Source organism: Oncorhynchus mykiss, chromosome 2, assembly GCF_013265735.2.
Source record: "Oncorhynchus mykiss isolate Arlee chromosome 2, USDA_OmykA_1.1, whole genome shotgun sequence".
Taxonomy (NCBI): Eukaryota; Metazoa; Chordata; class Actinopteri; order Salmoniformes; family Salmonidae; genus Oncorhynchus; species Oncorhynchus mykiss.
Genome location: NC_048566.1, coordinates 61,498,389 through 61,520,127, shown reverse-complemented (window position 1 = coordinate 61,520,127; position 21,739 = coordinate 61,498,389). Strand labels below are relative to the sequence as shown.

The window sequence follows — 21,739 nt, the reverse complement described above, 5'->3', positions numbered from 1 at the left end:
AGATTCTTCAAAGTAGCCACCCTTTGCCATGATAACAGCTTTGCACACTCTTGGCATGAGCCAGCTTCACCTGGACTACTTTTCCAACAGTCTTGAAAGAGTTCCTACATATGCTGAGCAATTGTTGGCTGCTTTTCCTTCACTCTGCGGTCCAATTAATCTCAAACCATCTTAATTGGGTTGAGGCCAGGTGATCTGGTGCATCACTCCATCACTCATCTTGGTCAAATAGCCCTTACACAGCCTGGAGGTGGGTTAGGTCATTGTCATGTTGAAAAACAAATTACACTAACACTAAACACAATCCAGATGGGCTGGCGTATCGCTGCAGAATGCTGTGGTAGCAATGCTGGTTAAGTGTGATTTGAACTCTAAATAAAGCAAAGCACCCCCACACTATCACACCTCCTCCTCCATGCTTCACGGTGGAAATCACACATGCAGAAATCATCCGTTCACCTACTCTGTGTTCTCACAAAGACACGGCCGTTGAATCCAAGAATCTCAAAACGCAGTCTGTCATATCAAAAGGCACTCCTTCGATAAAGTTGTTTTTGACTAAAATAAAAACATGTCATTTTCACAAGGTTGTGGAGTAACATGTTCAACTACTTATTATTGGCTCTAATTCAGGTTGTGCCTGTAGATTGACAAAATTAACAACCAATGCAAGAATTGTTCACTTGTCAAACCCCGCCCTGGTCTGCTTGGTTTGTTTCGTAAGCGTTCAAGAAAGTCTTGTGATGTTGCGCCTCTTGGTTCAGAAATTCTGATGTAACATTAAGCCTGTTTGAAGAATAACATTTACAGGAAAAATTTACAGGAATCCTAGTCTCTCTGCCTGTATCTTTGGTGCTAACCTATCAATGCTAGTTAGCAAAGTATCTAAGCCTGCTGCATCTGAAATAACTATCGTTTAACGTTATATACAGCCTCAGTGACTGTTCAAGCAAACAACAACACTGGAGGCCTATTGGAACTACTAAAAAGTATGAAGTTTACAAGTAATTAAATACAAAAAATATAGGCTATTTGGAAAGGACACAATGGCTGCAACCTCGGTCAGTGATGGTGGGAGTGGTTTTGCCGAATGGACCCATAGGAGTTTGAGCCTTGAACAACAGAAAAATATTGAGTAACTACTCTCATTCTACAGGTTTTTAAGCATCTAGTTACAGACGGTAGACTAAGACATCCAGAGCAACACATAGCAGGGAGCTCCAATATGATCAGGAAACTAGACCGGTTATATAGATCGCTGAAAATGACTGTCAATCATTTCTTGTATTAGTCATCTCAGGGATGGTACTTGAAAAATGTAGCAGAAGCAATATCCGGTTTAGCTCCTCACTAAACAGTCTATAGACATGAAATCATAAAATTACACAACTGAGTAGGACAAAATAAAACCACCAAAACTCGCAATTGAAAAAAAAACTGGCAGTGAAAGCAAAGATGCAAGTCATCTAACCAAAGGTAGTAACTGCAGTCAAGAGCGAAATGGATTCAATAGGGTTGGTTGTTTGAAAAGTTCAAATGAAAAACTATTTTTAAATTAGTTTCCAAATCATTTGTTCTGCTTTTAAATTAGTTTTGCTCCTTTTGTTTACAAATCTACAAACGATTCTCTCAACATCCATCACTTCACTCAATCTTCACATTTTCAAACATCGAGGGCGTTTTACTAAGACATATGCAATGTACACAACTGAAAACTGCTCCCCAAGAAACAGGACACTGCCCTTGCCACCAAACTATACTTGATTTTAAAACTGTCGAGTGTAGAGATTATAGAGATATTGTTATCCACGTCGGCACCAACGATGTTAGGATGAAACAGTCAGAGATCACCAAGCGCAACATAGCTTGTGCGTGTAAATCAGCTAGAAAGATGTGTCGGCATCGAGTAATTGTCTCTGGCCCCCTCCCAGTTAGGGGGAGTGATGAGCTCTACAGCAGAGTCTCACAACTCAATCGCTGGTTGGAAACTGTTTTCTGCCCCTCCCAAAAGATAGAATTTGTAGATAATTGGCCCTCTTTCTGGGACTCACCCACAAACAGGACCAAGCCTGACCTGCTGAGGAGTGACGGACTCCATCCTAGCTGGAGGGGTGCTCTCATTTTATCTACCAACATAGACAGGGCTCTAACTCCTCTAGCTCCACAATGAAATAGGGTGCAGGCCAGGCAGCAGGCTGTTAGCCAGCCTGCCAGCATAGTGGAGTCTGCCACTAGCACAGTCAGTGTAGTCAGCTCAGCTATCACCATTGAGACCGTGTCTGTGCCTCGACCTAGTTTGGGCAAAACTAAACATGGCGGTGTTCGCCTTAGCAATCTCACTAGGATAAAGACCACCTCCATTCCTGTCATTATTGAAAGAGATCATGATACCTCACATCTCAAAATAGGGCTACTTAATGTTAGATCCCTTACTTCAAAGGCAATTATAGTCAATTAACTAATCATTGATCATAATCTTGATGTGATTGGCCTGACTGAAACATGGCTTAAGCCTGATGAATTTACTGTGTTAAATGAGGCCTCACCTCCTGGCTACACTAGTGACCATATCCACCGTGCATCCCGCAAAGGAGGAGGTGTTGCTAACATTTACGATAGCAAATTTAAATTTACAAAAAAAATAAAATGACGTTTTCGTCTTTTGAGCTTCTAGTCATGAAATCTATGCAGCCTACTCAATCACTTTTTATAGCTACTGTTTACAGGCCTCCTGGGCCGTATACAGCGTTCCTCACTGAGTTCCCTGAATTCCTATCGGACCTTGTAGTCATAGCAGATAATATTCTAATCTTTGGTGACTTTAATATTCACATGGAAAAGTCCACAGACCCACTCCAAAAGGCTTTCGGAGCCATCATCGACTCAGTGGGTTTTGTCCAACATGTCTCTGGACCCACTCACTGTCACAGTCATACGCTGGACCTAGTTTTGTCCCATGGAATAAATGTTGTGGATCTTAATGTTTTTCCTCATAATCCTGGACTATCGGACCACCATTTTATTACGTTTGCAATTGCAACAAATAATCTGCTCAGACCCCAACCAAGGAACATCAAAAGTCGTGCTATAAATTCACAGACAACACAAAGATTCCTTGATGTCCTTCCAGATTCCCTCTGTATACCCAAGGACGCCAGAGGACAAAAATCAGTTAACCACCTAACTGAGGAACTCAATTTAACCTTGCGCAATACCCTAGATGCAGTTGCACCCCTAAAAACTAAAAACATTTCTCATAAGAAACTAGCTCCCTGGTACACAGAAAATACCCGAGCTCTGAAGCAAGCTTCCAGAAAATTGGAAACGAAATGGCACCACACCAAACTGGAAGTCTTCCGACTAGCTTGGAAAGACAGTACTGTGCAGTACCGAAGAGCCCTTACTGCTGCTCGATCATCCTATTTTTCTAACTTAATTGAGGAAAATAAGAACAATCCGAAATTCCTTTTTGATACTGTCGCAAAGCTAACTAAAAAGCAGCATTCCCCAAGAGAGGATGACTTTCACTTTAGCAGTGATAAATTCATGAACTTCTTTGAGGAAAAGATTATGATTATTAGAAAGCAAATTACGGACTCCTCTTTGGGTCTGCGTGTTCCTTCAAGGCTCAGTTGTCCTGAGTCTGCACAACTCTGCCAGGACCTAGGATCAAGAGAGACGCTCAAGTGTTTTAGTACTATATCTCTTGACACAATGATGAAAATAATCATGGTCTCTAAACCTTCAAGCTGCATACTGGACCCTATTCCAACTAAACTACTGAAAGAGCTGCTTCCTGTGCTTGGCCCTCCTATGTTGAACATAATAAACGGCTCTCTATCCACCGGATGTGTACCAAACTCACTAAAAGTGGCAGTAATAAAGCCTCTCTTGAAAAAGCCAAACCTTGACCCAGAAAATATAAAAAACTACCGGCCTATATCGAATCTTCCATTCCTCTCAAAAATTTTAGAAAAGGCAGCAACTCACTGCCTTCCTGAAGACAAACAATGTATACGAAATGCTTCAGTCTGGTTTTAGACCCCATCATAGCACTGAGACGGCACTTGTGAAGGTGGTAAATTACATTTTAATGGCATCGGACCGAGGCTCTGCATCTGTCCTCGTGCTCCTAGACCTTAGTGCTGCTTTTGATACCATCGATCACCACATTCTTTTGGAGAGATTGGAAACCCAAATTGGTCTACACGGACAAGTTCTGGCCTGGTTTAGATCTTATCTGTCGGAAAGATATCAGTTTGTCTCTGTGAATGGTTTGTCCTCTGACAAATCAACTGTAAATTTCGGTGTTCCTCAAGGTTCCGTTTTAGGACCACTATTGTTTTCACTATATATTTTACCTCTTGGGGATGTTATTCGAAAACATAATGTTAACTTTCACTGCTATGCGGATGACACACAGCTGTACATTTCAATGAAACATGGTGAAGCCCCAAAATTGCCCTTGCTAGAAGCATGTGTTTCAGACATAAGGAAGTGGATGGCTGCAAACTTTCTACTTTTAAACTCCGACAAAACAGAGATGCTTGTTCTAGGTCCCAAGAAACAAAGAGATCTTCTGTTGAATCTGACAATTAATCTTAATGGCTGTACAGTCGTCTCAAATAAAACTGTGAAGGACCTCGGCGTTACTCTGGACCCTGATCTCTCTTTTGAAGAACATATCAAGACCATTTCAAGGACAGCTTTTTTCCATCTACGTAACATTGCAAAAATCAGAAACTTTCTGTCCAAAAATGATGCAGAAAAATGTATCCATGCTTTTGTCACTTCTAGGTTAGACTACTGCAATGCTCTACTTTCCGGCTACCCGGATAAAGCACTAAATAAACTTCAGTTAGTGCTAAATACGGCTGCTAGAATCCTGACTAGAACCAAAAAATGTGATCATATTACTCCAGTGCTAGCCTCTCTACACTGGCTTCCTGTCAAAGCAAGGGCTGATTTCAAGGTTTTACTGCTAACCTACAAAGCATTACATGGGCTTGCTCCTACCTATCTCTCTGATTTGGTCCTGCCGTACATACCTACACGTACGCTACGGTCACAAGACGCAGGCCTCCTAATTGTCCCTAGAATTTCTAAGCAAACAGCTGGAGGCAGGGCTTTCTCCTATAGAGCTCCATTTTTATGGAACGGTCTGCCTACCCATGTCAGAGACGCAAACTTGGTCTCAACCTTTAAGTCTTTACTGAAGACTCATCTCTTCAGTGGGTCATATGATTGAGTGTAGTCTGGCCCAGGAGTGGGAAGGTGAACGGAAAGGCTCTGGAGCAACGAACCGCCCTTGCTGTCTCTGCCTGGCCGGTTCCCCTCTTTCCACTGGGATTCTCTGCCTCTAACCCTGTTACAGGGGCTGAGTCACTGGCTTACTGGGGCTCTCTCATGCCGTCCCTGGAGGGGGTGCGTCACCTGAGTGGGTTGATTCACTGATGTGGTCATCCTGTCTGGGTTGGCGCCAGTATTTATGCTGCAGTAGTTTATGTGTCGGGGGGCTAGAGTCAGTTTGTTATATCTGGAGTACTTCTCCTGTCCTAATCGGTGTCCTGTGTGAATCTAAGTGTGCGTTCTCTAATTCTCTCCTTCTCTCTTTCTTTCTCTCTCTCTGAGGACCTGAGCCCTAGGACCATGCCCCAGGACTACCTGACATGATGACTCCTTGCTGTCCCCAGTCCACCTGGCCGTGCTGCTGCTCCAGTTTCAACTGTTCTGCCTTATTATTATTGGACCATGCTGGTCATTTATGAACATTTCAACATCTTGGCCATGTTCTGTTATAATCTCCACCCGGCACAGCCAGAAGAGGACTGGCCACCCCACATAGCCTGGTTCCTCTCTAGGTTTCTTCATAGGTTTTGGCCTTTCTAGGGAGTTTTTCCTAGCCACCGTGCTTCTACACCTGCATTGCTTGCTGTTTGGGGTTTTAGGCTGGGTTTCTGTACAGCACTTTGAGATATCAGCTGATGTACGAAGGGCTATATAAATACATTTGATTTGATTTGATTAACACACGGGACGAGACCCGTAATCATCTGCGCAATCCACAAGGGCACGAAAGCCCAAAACACACAGCACAGCACAGCACTCATGCGCACCAACAGACATTGTAACAATAATCAACAGTCCAATGGAAGCCAAAGGGCATACTTATACAAGCGCTAATCAGTGGGAATAGGGGACAGGTGTGTGTAATGAAAGTTCTGGCGGGATCCCTGACATCAGCGAAGCGCAAGAGGCATGAATGCTCTGACTTCTGTGGCCAATGCAGAATTCGGATTGACCATGCAGAGTCCTTATTAGTAATAATAGTAATAAAAATAATAATAATAGTAGTAATAATAGTAGTAATAATAATAATAATAGTAATCATAACAGTAGTAATAACAGTAATAATAATAGTAATAGTAGTAATAATAACAACAGTAGTAATAGTAATACCCATAATAATAGTAATAATAATCCTAATAATAGTTATAACATTAATAATAATAGTAATAGTAGTAATAATAACAACAGTAATAATAGCAGTACTCATAATAATAGTAATAATAATCATAATACTAATAGTTATAATAGTAATAATAATCATAATAATAACAACAGTAATAATAGTCATAATAATAACAATAGTAATAATTATAATGATAGTAATAATAGTAGTAATAGTATTATTAATAATAATAATAATAATGTATAGCATTTCTATAGCGCTTTTCATAGAATCTCAAAGCGCTTCAACAGCAAAAAACAAACAAGCAATATATCAGGACAGGTCAACCAATAGAGGCCAAGTCTTTGAAAGCTGCATCCTCCGAAGATGGAGGGTCCGTTCATGGCTTGAGCGGAGAGAGCTGGTCAGAGAATGGTAGATGATGGTGATGGAGTTTGCTGATGATCTTGTAGAGGGCAAGTCTGGGAACCAGCCTGAGTCTTATAGCCACTGGATTTCTCTTCCACTTTGGGTAGCACCCACTTGGGTGATGCCTCAGTGTTTCTGAGCACCAGAAAGCTCACCTCACAAAGTTCCAAATAGTAGCCAGTCATCCTCACTATGAACACCCCACTGCACCTCTCTGATTCAGAGGGGTTGAGTTAAATGCAGGAGACACATTTCAGTTGAATGCATTCAGTTGTGCAACTGACTAGGTATCTTCTTTCTTTACCTTTCCATCCCAGCGTATTCTGTAGTATTCATAGTATATTTATAGTATACTCATAGTGTACTCATAGTATTAACATAGTATATTCATAGTATATTGTGTATATATTCCTACTACCCTTCCTCGTTTTAAAAATATGTTACTAATATATTACTTGGTTGCATTTATGTCTGTGTGTATGTGTGTGTGTGTTGCACTGTTGAGGAGAGCCTGTGAGTAATCATTTCGCTGCAACATTTAAGTCCTGTATTCTGGGAATGTGACCAATGTATTTTGATTTGATGACAGCCAGGCACTAATTAGCTAAATAAATAGTTAAGCTTTTATAAGGTATTAAGAGCCAATGGTAACCTATTAGGCATTTATTCAGTATTTTTTTTTCTTTATCTAATACATTTGTTTATTCATTCACAACTAAGATGTTGCTGGGATCAGCCTATTGGTTTCGTGGTTGTAAATGGAATAGTACATATTGGAAACGTATTTATGGTAGGCTGGCGTTGCTTAATTGATTATGTGGGTCTTTGATCCACAGAAGTGTATTGTGCCATATCACAACGTGTTGCTGAACCCCTGAGCAGCACGACTTTCCATGTTTGAAGCGGGCCTGTTGTTTTGGCAAGACAGCTGTGCATGGCTGCATCTCACTGTAGCAGGCTTTAGACTATGTTTTGGTTATTTGTTTGCTGCATTTGTTTACTGTTAATGTAACTAGCCTAAATATACTGTAGATTGTGTAATATCTTCATCGCATTCACAGTAGTGTCAGTAGGATATTCCAAGCCACACTGCTATTCAGCAGCCTATTTTTGTTTGCATGCATGAATAACTAGGCTACTTTCAGGATTTAGTTTGTATTATTTTGGTAAAACAGTTGTGTGTACAGCTGCATTCACATAGGCTGTTTGTAATAAGTGAATTACCCTAACTATCTTGTAGCCTATATTCATTACCAAACGGCCTTGCTTTAGTGTGTAGGGCACTGTCCATTGTGCTGATACGCAGCCGAAATACTACAGATTTTGCACCAAACTACCTGTCACTTCAAATGCACTCAATGATCTCTGAGTCTCAGCATTTGAACTTTATGTTTGTGATATAAGCAGAATCCAATATAATTCCAATGCAAGAACCCCCCAAAATGTGCCCCCTCATCGATTTTGACTGCCCCCTTAGTAAATGTTTCCTGACGCCGGGTGTGCGTGAGCTGCCTCGGCCATAAGGGTCTGATTAAATGGCAATTCCTAACACACAATGATCTAAGCCAAATCGATCCATTTATAGACTCCATGCTGGCGACAGGGGATTTACACATAAACTCAGACATGCACCCTTTTCCGTACATTTTTCAGTGTAATCAATACAAAAACGGTCTACAGTCAATAATTTCATAGCGATAGAAATTGACTTACTTTTCGGGCCTCGTCGCCGTCCATGCTACAGGCCTACTTCGGTCTCCAGAAAATGAACCAACATGCCAAAGATGAAATGCTACTGAATATTAAACTGGCTTAGAAATAAGAATGAATAGAAATGTCAAAATACCATTGAAATTATTGCGTCACAATACCAGGCAGCCATTGGGAGTGTACCCATGAAGTTACCAGTCAATTTCCAGGGTTAGTGTTCCAAGCCCATTCAATTCATTCTTATTTCTGTGAGCCCAGGCCTACTCTTATCATGATGTAATTTGCAATCCATATCATTAGGCATAAATCATAGACCACAGACGCTGAGACGCACTATTTTTCTCAAAATATATACATTTGACCCTTTGGTGTAAGCTATACAGTACCAGTCAGAAGTTTGGATGCACCCACTCCTTGAAGGGTTTTTCTTTATTTTTTTTACTATTTTCTACATTGTAGAATAGTGAAGACATCAAAACTATGCAACACATATGGAATCATGTAGTAACCAAAAAAGTGTTTAACAAATCCAAATATATTTTATATTTGAGATTCTTCAAAGTAGCCACCCTTTGCCTTGATAACAGCTTTGCACCCTCTTGGCATTCTATCAGCCTGCTTCACCTGGAATGCTTTTCCAACAGTCTTGAAGGAGTTCCCACATATGCTGAGCAATTGTTGGCTGCTTTTCCTTCACTCTGTGGTCCAATTAATCTCAAATCATCTCAATTGGGTTGAGGTCAGGTGATTGTGGAGGCCAGGTCATCTGGTACATCACTCATCTTGGTCAAATAGCCCTTACACAGCCTGGAGGTGGGTTAGGTCATTGTCCTGATGAAAAACAAATTACACTAACACAAACCAGATGGGCTGGCGTATCGCTGCAGAATGCTGTGGTAGCCATGCTGGTTAAGTGTGCCTTGAATTCTAAATAAAGCAAAGCACCCCCACACCATCACTCCTCCTCCTCCTCCATGCTTTAAGGTGGAAATCACACATGCAGAAATTATCCGTTCACCTACTCTGCGTCTCACAAAGACACGGACGTTGGATCCAAGAATCTCAAATCGCAGGCTGTCAAATCAAAAGGCACTCCTTCGATGTTTTTATTTTAGTCAAAAAAAACTGTCATTTTCACAAGGTTGTGGAGTAACATATTCAACTACTTATTATTGGCTCAAATTCAGGTTGTGCCTTTAGATTGACAAAATTAACAACCAATGCAAGAATTTTTCACTTCTCAAACCCCGCCCTGGTCTGTATGGTTTGTTTCTCAAGCATTCAAGAAAGTCTTGTCATGTTGCGCCTCTTGGTTCAGAAATTCCGATGTAACATTATGCCTGTTAGAAGAATAACTTGAAAAAATGTACAGGAATCCTAGTCTCTCAGCCTGTATCTTTTGTGCTAAGCTATCAATGCTAGTTACCTAAGTATCTAAACCTGCTGCATCTGAAATAATTATTGTTTAAAGTTAAATACAGCCTCAGACTCAGCCTCAGACTGTTCAAGCAAATAACAACACTGGAGGCCTACTGGAACTACTAAAAAGTATGAAGTTTACAAGTAATTAAATGCAAAACATATAGGCTATTTGGAAAGGACACAATGGCGGCAACTTCGGTCGGTGATGGTGGGAGTGGTTTTGCCGAATGGACCCATAGGAGTTTGAGCCTTGAACGACAGAAAAATATTGAGTAACTACTCTCATTCTATAGGTTAAGCATCTAGTTACAGACGTTAGACTAAGACATCCAGAGCAACACAGCAGGGAGCTCCAATATGATCAGGAAACTAGACCGGTTATATAGATCGCTGAAAATGACTGTCAATCATTTCTTGTATTAGTCATCTCAGGGATGGTACTTGAAAAATGTAGCAGAAGCAATATCCGGTTTAGCTCCTCACTAAACAGTCTATAGACATGAAATCATAAAATTACACAACTGAGTAGGACAAAGTAAAACCAACTAAATCCGAAATAGAAAAAAAACTGGCAGTGAAAGCAAAGATCCAAGTCAACTAACCAAAGGTAGTAATTGCAGGCAAGAGCAAAATGGATTCAATAGGGTTGGTTGTTTGAAAAGTTCAAATGAAAGACTATTTTTAAATTAATTTTCAAATAATTTGTTCTGCTTTTAAATTAGTTTTGCTCCTTGTGTTCACAAATCTACAAACAATTCTCTCAACATCCATCACTTCTCTCATTCTTCACATTTCCAACTTAATTTGATGTTTACGATTTATTTTATTTTGAATTCAATACTTAAAGGCGTGAAATTGACCCCATATGTTTTCCCCAAACAATATACAATATTGTTGCATTCCCTCCCCACCACCATATCATAAACATCAAGGGCGTTTTTACTAAGACATATGCAATGTACACAACTGAAAACTGCTCCCCAAAAAAACAGGACACTGTCCTTGCCACCAAACTATACTTGATTTTCAGCACAAATTGAAAATATATTTATGCAAATATGATATGATAAATCAATTGGCACATATTTTTATTATTGGCATGTCATTATGTATTTTCCCTTTGTCCAGAGTTGACAAATACAAGACCAAAATAGTAGGCTGGGAAATGGGTTGTTTGGTCATTTCACCTACTGGCTTTACTTCAAATTTGTGCAGAGAAAGTCTGCAATGAAGCGGTTTCCACTATTGGACCATGTGAAAACGCACTTGTATACACGGTTTAAAGATCATATCTTTAGTCAGACGACAAGAAAAATCTGACAGGATATGTAGAGGGTATACCATGAATAAACTAAAAGTACTGTCAGTCTCTATAGTTGTAGCATCCAGCAGTCTTCTGCCCTGCCTGGATACTTTCCAGTAACAGCAGAGGGCGATACAGCAACATTAAAAACTGAATATGGACCAGAGTTATTAGGAAGGTGTCATTGATCATAGTTTATGAAAATGGGCAAGGACATGGCGGAGGTCAAAACACAACTACATATAGAGTTGATCTCCACTATAAACAAAGGTTTAGAAACTCCAGCATTCCCAAACATTTCACAGAAAACAGCATTTATGCTTTAAAACAGGTCAAGCAGAGAGGGAGGCTTGGTAGGGGGAGTCTCCAAGGTAACATGTAAAAACAATAGTGGGTATTACAGCGAATAAAAAAGAAAAAAAAGAACATTCCAACCCATCCAATGTATTCATCCAAGATATGAGGGGCTTTTCAAACCGTTTCAAAATGACAGTGAAAGCGTAAAAAGTGCACAGTCCAGATTCTTCTCAGTAAGGGTTTAGGGGAGGATGGCGTGTGCACACACACGCCTATATGTGGAGGCAGGGAGAGGAGTGTGCGTGTTACGTGCTCTTCATCATCTTCCTCTTCTTCAACAGTCTCTCTCGCCAGTCATCAGGTAAAGCCTCAAAGTTTGCGTTCTTTCCAGCTTTTCCCCTGCAACCCAAAAGATAGAGGTAGTAAGAAAGATTATTTTCACAAAAAAACAGAAGTTGTTAAAATATACAAAAAGTATGTTTGACATTCTCTACCGCACTGGCTATGAAAAGCCAACTGACATTTACTCCTGAGGTGCTGACCTGTTGCACCCTCTACAACCACTGTGTTTATTATTATACCCTGCTGGTCATCAATGAACGTTTGAACATCTTGGCCATGTACTGTAATCTCCACCCGGCACAGCCAGAAGAGGACCGGCCACTCCTCAGAGCCTGGTTCCTCTCGGTTTCTTCCTTGAGAGTTTTCCCTAGCCACCGTGCTTCTACATCTGCATTGCTTGCTGTTTGGGGTTTTAAGCTGGGTTTATGTATAACACTGACACCGGCTGATGTAAAAAGGGCTTTATTAGTAAGATAGATAGATAGTTGTCCTCGTCAGAAAAATTGCTTGCAATCACAGTAGTTCAGGGGAACCACTTACGTGAGTAGCTGCTGTTGTTTCCACTCCTCGATGCCCCTCTTGTTGAGCTGGTCCCTGTCCTCGTCACTGGAACTAGACTTCTCCTCCTCGTCCAGTTCCTTCTGGATGCTCTGCCACTTCTTCACCAGGGACGGCATCTTCGTCTTGCTCTTCTTCGACTGGACACAGCAACCAGGGATGTGGGGAAGGGGAATAAAGGAGACAACGGGGGATTGTCATTTAAGAGCGTCACTGTGGTTCGATACAACTAGGAGAAAACTATTTAAATTGAAAGCTATTACATCGAATTAGACGGTGCCAATCTTGTACCATCCTTTTTCCTTATCAATGCATAGAACAGATGCCATTGTATAAGTCAAAGACGCCCAACCTTATCCTTCTTCAGTTTCTTGGTCTTGTCCGTGGGCAGTGTTTTAAGCCCTGTGGGGTCCAGGGTAAAGGGGGGCTGAGTGGGGGGTAGCGGGGGGCGAGTAGGGGGAGGTGGGAGAGGTGGGGCCGCAGGTTCAGAAGGCAGTGGAGGTGCAGCTACCGCAGACACTCCCCAGTAGGCAGCTCCTGACATCACAGGGGCTGAGGACACAGAAAGGAACACACAAAAAAACTTTATGGTTTGCAATTAAACAGCCAAACACCTATACAGAGATACACTAGGGCCATACATCTCCAATCAGAAAAATCATTAAATCACAGTAATTCAGTACAGGTCTGTGAAAGTTGTCATCATTGAGAGTCCTACTACTTTAAAGAACCATGTTTTCATGAAAAAAACAGCAGGCACACCGACTCGATGATATCATAGCTTTTTACCTGCCGTGGAGGTGATCTGTGTATAGAGGATGGCACTGCTGCCGATTGTTACTGCCTTGGTCAGCTGACCTGCTCCTGAAGCTTTGCGTTTCTGACCCTTACCCAGGGAAGCTGTAGACTCCACAACCTGAGTGAAGACAAAAAGATAAGCTTACAGTAAAAGCGTATGCTAATGTCCAACAAAATGCTCGCTATGCACATCTCCCATCAACAACAAAAAAATGGTTTGCAATAACAGTAATTCAGTACAGGTCTGTGAAAGTTATCATTGAGAGAGTCATGTTAACATAAAAACCAGCAGGCCCACTGACTGGCACTTGACAACTGCTGAACTAGGCTGTCACCTAGAAAGTGTGCTTGGTTAGTCTATTCACAAGCCTACTGAGATGAGACTTGAGGTCTGGATGTGTAGAACGGTCCCATACCTTCATGCCGCCGACACCCAGGGGGAGGGGAGGCTCTGTTCCTGGTGCTGGAGGCTCACAGTCATCATCCTCCATCTCTACCTCCTCTATCTCACCATCATCCTCCAGGGGAGGAGGAGGGGGCGGGGGAGGCGACTCCGGGGGTGGAGGGGGGGGCAGGGGGATGTCGGACGGGGGAGGGGGCTGGTCAGGGGGAAGTGGGGGCTGAGGCATAGACCAACAGGAGGGAAGGCTAGGCTGAGGGGGGACGACGGGTGAGAAGACTGAAGCTCCTGCAATATGATAGAAAATGTATAAAAATGTACCCATTTTCTTTGTCAGAGGGGAGAAGTGAGTAAGGTTCACCAAATACTAACTTTTTAGTAACATATGACCGTGGCAGGTTCCATAGCGCAAGACATGCTTGTTAGTTACTAAGCCGAATGCTCTATGCATCCCTCCTTCAGTACAGGTCTGCGAAAGTTCGAGTCATGCAACTACACAACTAGCGTGATTTCAAGGCCAAGCGATAAATCTGGACCTAAAGATAGAGGCTGTCACTTAGGAGAAAATAAGGGGATTTTAAAATAATGTTGAGGGGTCTTGAGAACAGACCTGCAACTGCGAGCCCACCAGCGGGTACGGGTGGGGGTTTGGGTTCCCCCTGTATGGACAACGTGGTTTCTGGTCCTTCCTCCTCCTCCTCCTCTTCCTCAGCTGGGAAGTCCCACTGGGAGGCATTGGTGCGGTCATTGGTATAGAAATACCTCCTGTGCTCTCTAGGAGGGAGAACAGAGATACAAGGCAGAGTCTCAACAGCTGGCCTTATAACTAGCTGAATCGCAGTATACCCCGAGGAGGGGGGGGGGGGGGGGGACAATGCCCCGTTGGGGGGGAGGAGAGGGGGAATGTTGGGCTGGACAGCCAGGTTAGCCATCCAGGAGAAGAGCCAGATTGGATCATGATGGGGGACATTGATGGTGAACCCACTAACTTTCTTAAAACCAAATTAACAAACCAAAACCTATCAGCTCGGGTCCTGCAAAGTTGATCGTCAAAGCAGTGTTCAGACGTTCAGAATAATGGTCCATATAATGGTTGTTATGACAACATACAGCCCCTCCAAACAGACATAGATGCAAAAGAGACAGTCATCAATTCAACAATTTTTTTTTTTTTTTTTGTTTTTACATCAGAACTATCTATACATTCAGTCAATCAAGGAATAAAAAGTAAAAACAGGAAACATATGAAATAGAGTTGGTCTGACCTGCTGGGTCCTCGTCAACGCTCCGTCTTCGCTTTAACTGATGTTTTTGACACTCCTCGTTTCCGGGGCTTCAATCTGTCACTCATTTCGCCCAGCAATGCATTCTGGGGGCTGTAGTCCTGTAAAGTGCACACAACCACCTTCCTAGCTATGTACCCCCGTTCCACTGACTGGACCCCCAAACAGTCTACAGAGGGCCCCCCAAAGACAAGAGCCAGAGTCTGGGCTATGGGTGGACAGGACAGGGATCCCGTATCCGCATCTGGTGGTATAGTGTTAGGGGATCAAGCTGGCCTGTATGGCTGCTCCCATATCACCACTGACAGTGCCAGCATTGCATCACAGAAACCTTGAGGGTCTGTCTCGGTTTCATTTTATCCACTGGGACTGGTTAAGATCTCCCTCATATCAGGTTAAATAGATGGCAACCCCAGCTCTGAGGGGGTCGTGGTCACACTGGGTTTGGGGAGGTGGGGGGTGTTTAAGAGATGTTAAAGGTAAGGAGCGCGTACCTGTCCCAGTGGCAGGACCAGCCTTTAGGGGCGGCGTTAAGTTCGTAATGTTTTATGTGCTCGGCGGCTTCCTGCAGCCTACGGCGGAGATAGATCCCGTTCAGAGCCCCTTCCCGCCAGTCAGCGATCCGCGTCTGAGAGGGAGAGAAGCATGGGGGGGGGAACAATGACGGTTAGGCATGTACATTTCTTTTCTATAATGTTATAACATTAATTTAAAAAAAATAAACATCGCCCATCAGAATGATCAATGGCCGTCATTCAGTACAGATTGTTATGTAAATAGGAGCTTTTTCTATTACAGCATATTCTTGTTTTTTTATTACCATTTGTATAATTTTATTTGACGTAGTCCTGCATGTTGGTGCTCAAAGGTTGTACCCTGCAATCACACCTGCAAATGTGACTAGTAAACACAATCTGAAAGGTCTGCGAAAGTTCTCACCATTGAGACTCATGCAGCTAGCTAACTAGTGTGGTTTCTAGGCCAAAATAATCTAATCTGGACCTAAAGATATAGGCTTTCACTGTGACTGGAGGTAAGCTATAATAAACAGGTCATGGTCATCTCACCTCAGTTTGTAACAGAAGCAGCTGGAAGTTAGAGATGGTTTTCTTGTTGATCCCTAAGAACTCCATCTTGCTGGTTAAGGTGTTGGCAAGTTCTCCGATCTGAAACTGATCATTCAAAATACAACAATTTTTTAAAAAATGTTATCCACCAGTTATTTTATCACTCTGGATTTTTCCTGCTCAGGCTCTACTACTGAGAGTTAAATCGGTGTGGGAGTAGTTAAAAAGGTTCCATACCCTGAGCTCCGGAGTTTCCACCTCCTCTTTTGGTGGCACGTTGGTTAACGTTCTGTCCCCGGTCTCCTTCTCCTGCTCTTCCCCGGCCTTCTCTGGGACTTTGGAATGTGCTGTAAGACACACAAGAGGACTGGTATTAAGTAGACGCCTACACATTACATTTGTATGACAATTGGTCTATGCAGCATATCAGATCAGAAGACCTTGAGAAGTGTTTACATTTTAGGATGAACCACATCAGAAAAATTGAATGATATAAACTGCCAAGAATTTGTGTATCCGGACCAGATCGCACCCTAACTGTTCTCCAGACACTCACTTGTGTCGGGGTCTTCCCGTGTATCTGAGCCCCTGCTGTTTGAATCGGGGCTGGCTGCTCTAAGGAAGGCCGTCTTCCACTTGGCCTTCTTCAGGAGCAGGCTACAGGGCTCGGGGGCCTCCTGACTTGCGTCAGAACAGGGGCTGGAGCCCCCCGCACTACCATCACCCTCCTCCAACGCCCGTAACTCAGCCTAGGGGGCAGAATAACAAAGAGGACAAATGTTCATGTTCAAGTCATTGTAAACGATAACTCCCGAAGGTACACTTAATTCTGCAAGTATTTAATTGTGTCAACATTCTGGTCTGACCTTTTCAAAATAATCACAACATACATAGTGCACAAAACATTTAGGACAAATTCATTATATTGAGTTGAACCCCCCTTTGCCCTCAGAACAGCCTCAGTTCGTCAGGGCATGGACTCTACAAGGTGTCGAAAGCGTTCCACAGAGACACTAGACATGTTGATTCCAATGCTTCCCACATTTGTGTCAAGTTGGCTGGATGTCCTTTGGGAGGTACACCATACTTGATACACAGAGTGAAAAACCCAGCAGCGTTGCAGTTCTTGACTCAAACCGTTGCATCTGGCACCTACTACATACCCCGTTCAAAGGCACTTAAAACTTGTGTCTTGCCCATTCACCCTCTAAATGGAACACGCACACAATCCATGTCTCAAGCCTTAAAATAATTTAACCTGTCCCCTCCACCTACATTAAATTAAGTAGATTTAACAGGTGGCATCATAGCTTTAACTTGGATTCATCTAGTCAGTCAATGTCATGGAAAGAGCATAATGTTTTGTACACTCAGTGTATAAACTCACTTGAAAGAGATGTCAATGTCAACATCCCTGGTTTAATAAAGGATGAATAAAGACTTAAGCTGACCTTTTTCCTCTCCAGAGCCAGCTCGAGCTCCATGGTGTCCTCTTCCGTCTCCTCTTCCTCAGAGTTTTCCACAGACTGGTTCCTGCTGCGCTGGTCTCTCAGGGGGTGCGTGGGGGTATCTGGCTCATTCAGGGGGGGAGCGGGGGACCCTGGCAAGCTATCCTCCAGACTGTTCTCTTTCTCCTCTAGCCCTCCTACAAGCCTTTTCCTCCACTTCTCCTCCGCTTCTTTCACCTCTGCGGGGATGAGGGGACCGAGGAGGGAGGCGGCAACACCATGACGCTCCTCTTCTTCACTGGTCAGGGCAACCACGCTCTCCATCACCTCCTGTCAGAGGATATACACAGAGTTATAGACACACACACGAATGGATAGTTGAGTACTATGTTTGGATTAAAACTAAATCATTGAGCGCACAAAAACTCAAATAACTCACCTTCTTTATTGTCTTAGGCGTCGGAGCACTGACGCCAGTGGAGTGTTGTTCAACATGGTAACCTGCAGTCTGTGTAGTTCCGTTGCCATTGACTGTTGAGCTACAGGGGATGAAATAGAAAACAGGTGAAATCTTCAACTCCAAGTAGAAAATACACATTTCAGAGTCATGCTGTAAAATACAAAACCACTTGTGTATGACTAACATTTGTATATTATTATGTAGTACCATCCATTTTTACACTTCACCTGTCTGCGTACTGTTGCAGGCCTTGCACCTGGTGGGCCAGGTAGTAAGGCAGCTGCCAAGCCACCTCATTGGTTTGAGTGTTCCAGTAGTAGTAACAACCTGTGTTGTCATCCCACACCTCCTGCCAGTCACCCATCTCCAATCCTCCAACTGGTGGACAGGAAACACAAATAAGGAAGGAACTCCAGTCTTCAAAAACATACACTTAACATGTCACAATCCCAAACAATGGCTAGACTAACTGCTACTTCTCAGGTAAGTTTATGCTATTTATGAAATACAAAAAAAAACGGTCACCTCCAGCTAGTGAAGTATGGGTATCATACTGGAAGTCCGCCTCAGTGCTCTCCGGCTCTGTCCCAGTCTCAGAGGCATGTTGCTGGGCTTTGGGTTCTGGACGTGGTGGGGTGGGGGCTGGGGCCGACAGATCCCCTGTGGGTTCCTCTGAGCCCGGCTGTGTGGTGATGGCATCAATTTCCTATGGCCGGGGGGGGGTGATTAAATTAGGTTGTCGAAGGACACCACCTGTCTAAAGCCATGAACAAAGCAGAGAAATACAGGCCTACACGAGACAATCACAGGTATATAGCATTCTAAGACAACTAGGAAGAGAGCCCTGATATCACCATATTTATTGTAGAAAAAGAAAGATGTATTTTCATTTCTTTTGTTATAAATTTGAATTTCCCAAGTACCAATACGGTTATGAAATTTATGACATAAAACAATGGGTTGAAAGTTAAAAGGATGTCAAGGCCTAAGGTGTATTTTCTTCTGTGAGAAGCTATTTCAAGGCTGTGGTGTGCAGAGAAGGATTTACACTACCAACGTCAGTGACACAGCTTAATGGAAACAGTTCATCACATCACTGACTGACTGAGGTAGGAACACAGCCGACTGAGAAAAGACTATGAAACTAACAGAAAAACAGCATTTTTATACTGACGGCCATGAAGTTGGCGAGTATGTCTGCAGACTGGTTGTGTTGGGTCCTGATGGTGGAAGGCTGAGAGTCTGTATCCTCTTCTTCATCACTGTCCTCATAGGCCCCCAGGAGGGACAGACCCTCTGGGAAGAAACACAACAAACTGGTGAGGTAATGTACTGTTTGTAGGCAAACATGCTTGTGTGTGATTAGTAACCTGAGACCTGAAGACATCTTGTGTTGCCCCCCCAGATAATACATAGGCTTGAGCTCAGCTAGCCAAGTACACCTCAACTCCACGATACCATATCCGCAAAGTTGAGTGCAGATGAGATGAGTGAACCTCTGACTCATAGTGCAGTCAATAGTTCAAAAATGTTCATTCTTACAACCTTATCGTGTACATATGTTTGTCCTCTGTTGCATGTCTTTGTTTACTGAAATCCAGAACTTTTAATAAAATAAAGCCACTGACTGTTTCCTCTGATATTCAATCGGAACATGCATTCACGCTCAGTTGCCATTAGAGCAAGAGCGACAATGAAACAGTTGGTAGTTATATTTTATTCACGTTTTGTAAAAAGAAAGGATTTTAGCTAACAAAGAATAACCACACAACAGATGACAAACATAGGTACATGGTAAGGGTGTAGGAATATACATTTTCGAAATTGACTGCACAGCGACTCGAGTCAGAGGTTCACTCCAAAAACACTTGCGCTCAACTCCATGGCAATGGTCTAGTGGAGTTGAGATCGCTACTTGGCTAGAGCTCAGCAGGATGACAGTCTTATGGCAGGATGACAGTCTTATGGCAGGATGACAGTCTTATGGCAGGATGACAGTCTTATGGCAGGATGACAGTCTTATGGCAGGATGACAGTCTTATGGCAGGATGACAGTCTTATGGCAGGATGACAGTCTTATGGCAGGATGACAGTCTTATGGCAGGATGACAGTCTTATGGCAGGATGACAGTCTTATGGCGGGAGACCCAGGTTTGAACCCAGTCGTTCACGAGTTCACACAAGCTTGCAAACAAACGGGTGCATTAACAAAGTTACACACAAGTTATATCTTACCTGTGGCCTTAACTGCTGGGATCCTCATTTCGGTTGTTACTTCTCTCAGAAAACTGTTTCCATCACCGTTACCTTCGTCTGCAGAAAAAGGCATCACTGCAATTGTCAAAGTAGCTGAATTATGTAGTTATATATGTGGTCTCGATTGACCAGAGGCCTCAGTAGAGTGAGTCTATTAACTCGTAATCAACAGTAAGCTAACGTTACCATTGATATGCCTAGCTAGTTCGCTGGTGTCGCGGCGTTTGTTCGCGAAATACACAGGCCGCGCGCCACTACAAATCATTATTTCACCAATATGCTAACATGCTAGCTGGCTAGGCTAACTAGCTAACACTATTTAGAAACCGAAAAACACCAACATAAATAAATAGCATTGGCATACTTTGTTTCGAAAAGAGCAACCAGTTATTTAAATATAGTAACCAAGTCAAGCAATGCATATATTTCCGGAATATCGGTAACTAACGTAGCCAGCTACATTTTGAACAACTAGCTAGGCTACGTCACCGGCGAGGCCAATTAGTTAACGTTAGGCTAGCTAGTTTCTCTTCAGTGTTGATCAGTAGAAAAATGGGCCCGATTTTGAACGAATCATCCACCAACCATAAACTAAAACATAAAATATGATGGTGTTTTTACCTTCGGAACCTAAAACGTCTTCTCTTCCACCGCCTGTCCCGCTTCGAGGTGGGGAAAGTTGCAGTATTGTTCTGCGTCCTCCTGTTCCTGTGCGAGTTTTCTTTCCCATCGCTGGTCTGTGTAGCGCCAATGCACTATCCCATGGAGCCAAGGTGTTGCTGCTTGTACAGTTGAAAAAAAGAAGAAACTAGCCACATCCGGTGGGAGGGGAGGATTTATTTAAAAAAAATCGTATATATGTTTTTGTATCTTGCATAATATCACAGTTGCAATGCTGTTTTATAAGCTAATTTGTGTATTTCTTACATTTCTATTGCATGTGTATATGGAACATCATGTTGAACGAGGGAATGTATGAATATTTGATTGCATTAAAGGGGTAGATTCACCATGAATGTACTTCATGGTGAATCTACCCCTTTAATGCAATCAAATATTCATACATTCAATTGATCAAATATACTACTGTATACTAGAGACAATTCCTACAGGACTTCCTTATGATGATCCCTCGTTCAACATGATGTTCCATATACACATGCAATAGAAATGTAAGAAATACACAAATGTTTGTTTAGGCTACATTTGTTTTTCTTGTTTTAGCCTACTACTCACTTTTTGCAACATTTCAGTTCTCTTTATTTGGAAAGCCTGTCAAGATAAAAAAAAATCATCATCTACAGCATGATTTGTTTAGGCTACATTTGTTTTTCTTGTTTTAGCCTACTACTCACTCTCAGGCAGTGTTGGGTAGATTCCTCTCTAAATGTAGGCCTAATCTATTACAGTTACTACGCAAATAGCACATTTGGTTCCTTGGAAGTTGTGGGAAGGTACGTTTTTGGTTTCCCATTGGTTCTTGGTACAAAGCTATACATTTATTGATCTGTAAAA

At 42.6% G+C, this 21,739-nt stretch overlaps 1 protein-coding gene across 2 annotated transcripts; it reads right to left on the bottom strand.

Annotated features, from left to right (window-relative positions):
- Positions 1-10,811: 10,811 nt before the first annotated feature.
- On the bottom strand, positions 10,812-21,032 carry LOC110493335 (formin-binding protein 4). Of its 2 annotated transcripts, none has more exons than XM_021567598.2 (17): positions 20,846-21,032; positions 20,204-20,299; positions 19,143-19,264; positions 18,494-18,674; positions 18,196-18,346; positions 17,948-18,047; positions 17,512-17,838; positions 16,617-16,809; positions 16,298-16,407; positions 16,061-16,165; positions 15,488-15,621; positions 14,321-14,484; positions 13,727-13,998; positions 13,302-13,428; positions 12,865-13,064; positions 12,495-12,652; positions 10,812-12,011 (listed from the first exon to the last, which is right to left on the bottom strand). In XM_021567598.2, exons 1-17 carry the CDS (start codon positions 20,952-20,954, stop codon positions 11,918-11,920), a joined length of 2,643 nt encoding a protein of 880 aa, XP_021423273.1. In that variant the 5' UTR covers positions 20,955-21,032; the 3' UTR covers positions 10,812-11,917. The 2 variants fall into 2 exon arrangements, with proteins under 2 accessions (XP_021423273.1, XP_021423282.1); XM_021567607.2 differs by having other exon boundaries at positions 20,204-20,281.
- Between the last annotated feature and the right edge of the window lie 707 nt (positions 21,033-21,739).

What these genes read in the sequence shown, in the direction of transcription:
- LOC110493335 (XM_021567598.2), bottom strand. Translation starts at nt 20,954, where the DNA reads ATGGGAAAGAAAACTCGCACAGGAACAGGAGGACGCAGAACAATACTG. An exon ending in TGGTCCTGCCACTGGGACAG is followed by an intron (nt 14,485 to 15,487) that starts GTACGCGCTCCT and finishes TCTCCCTCCTAG; the next exon opens with AGAGCACAGGAGGTATTTCT. An exon ending in AGAAACTGAAGAAGGATAAG is followed by an intron (nt 12,653 to 12,864) that starts GTTGGGCGTCTT and finishes TGCTGTGTCCAG; the next exon opens with TCGAAGAAGAGCAAGACGAA.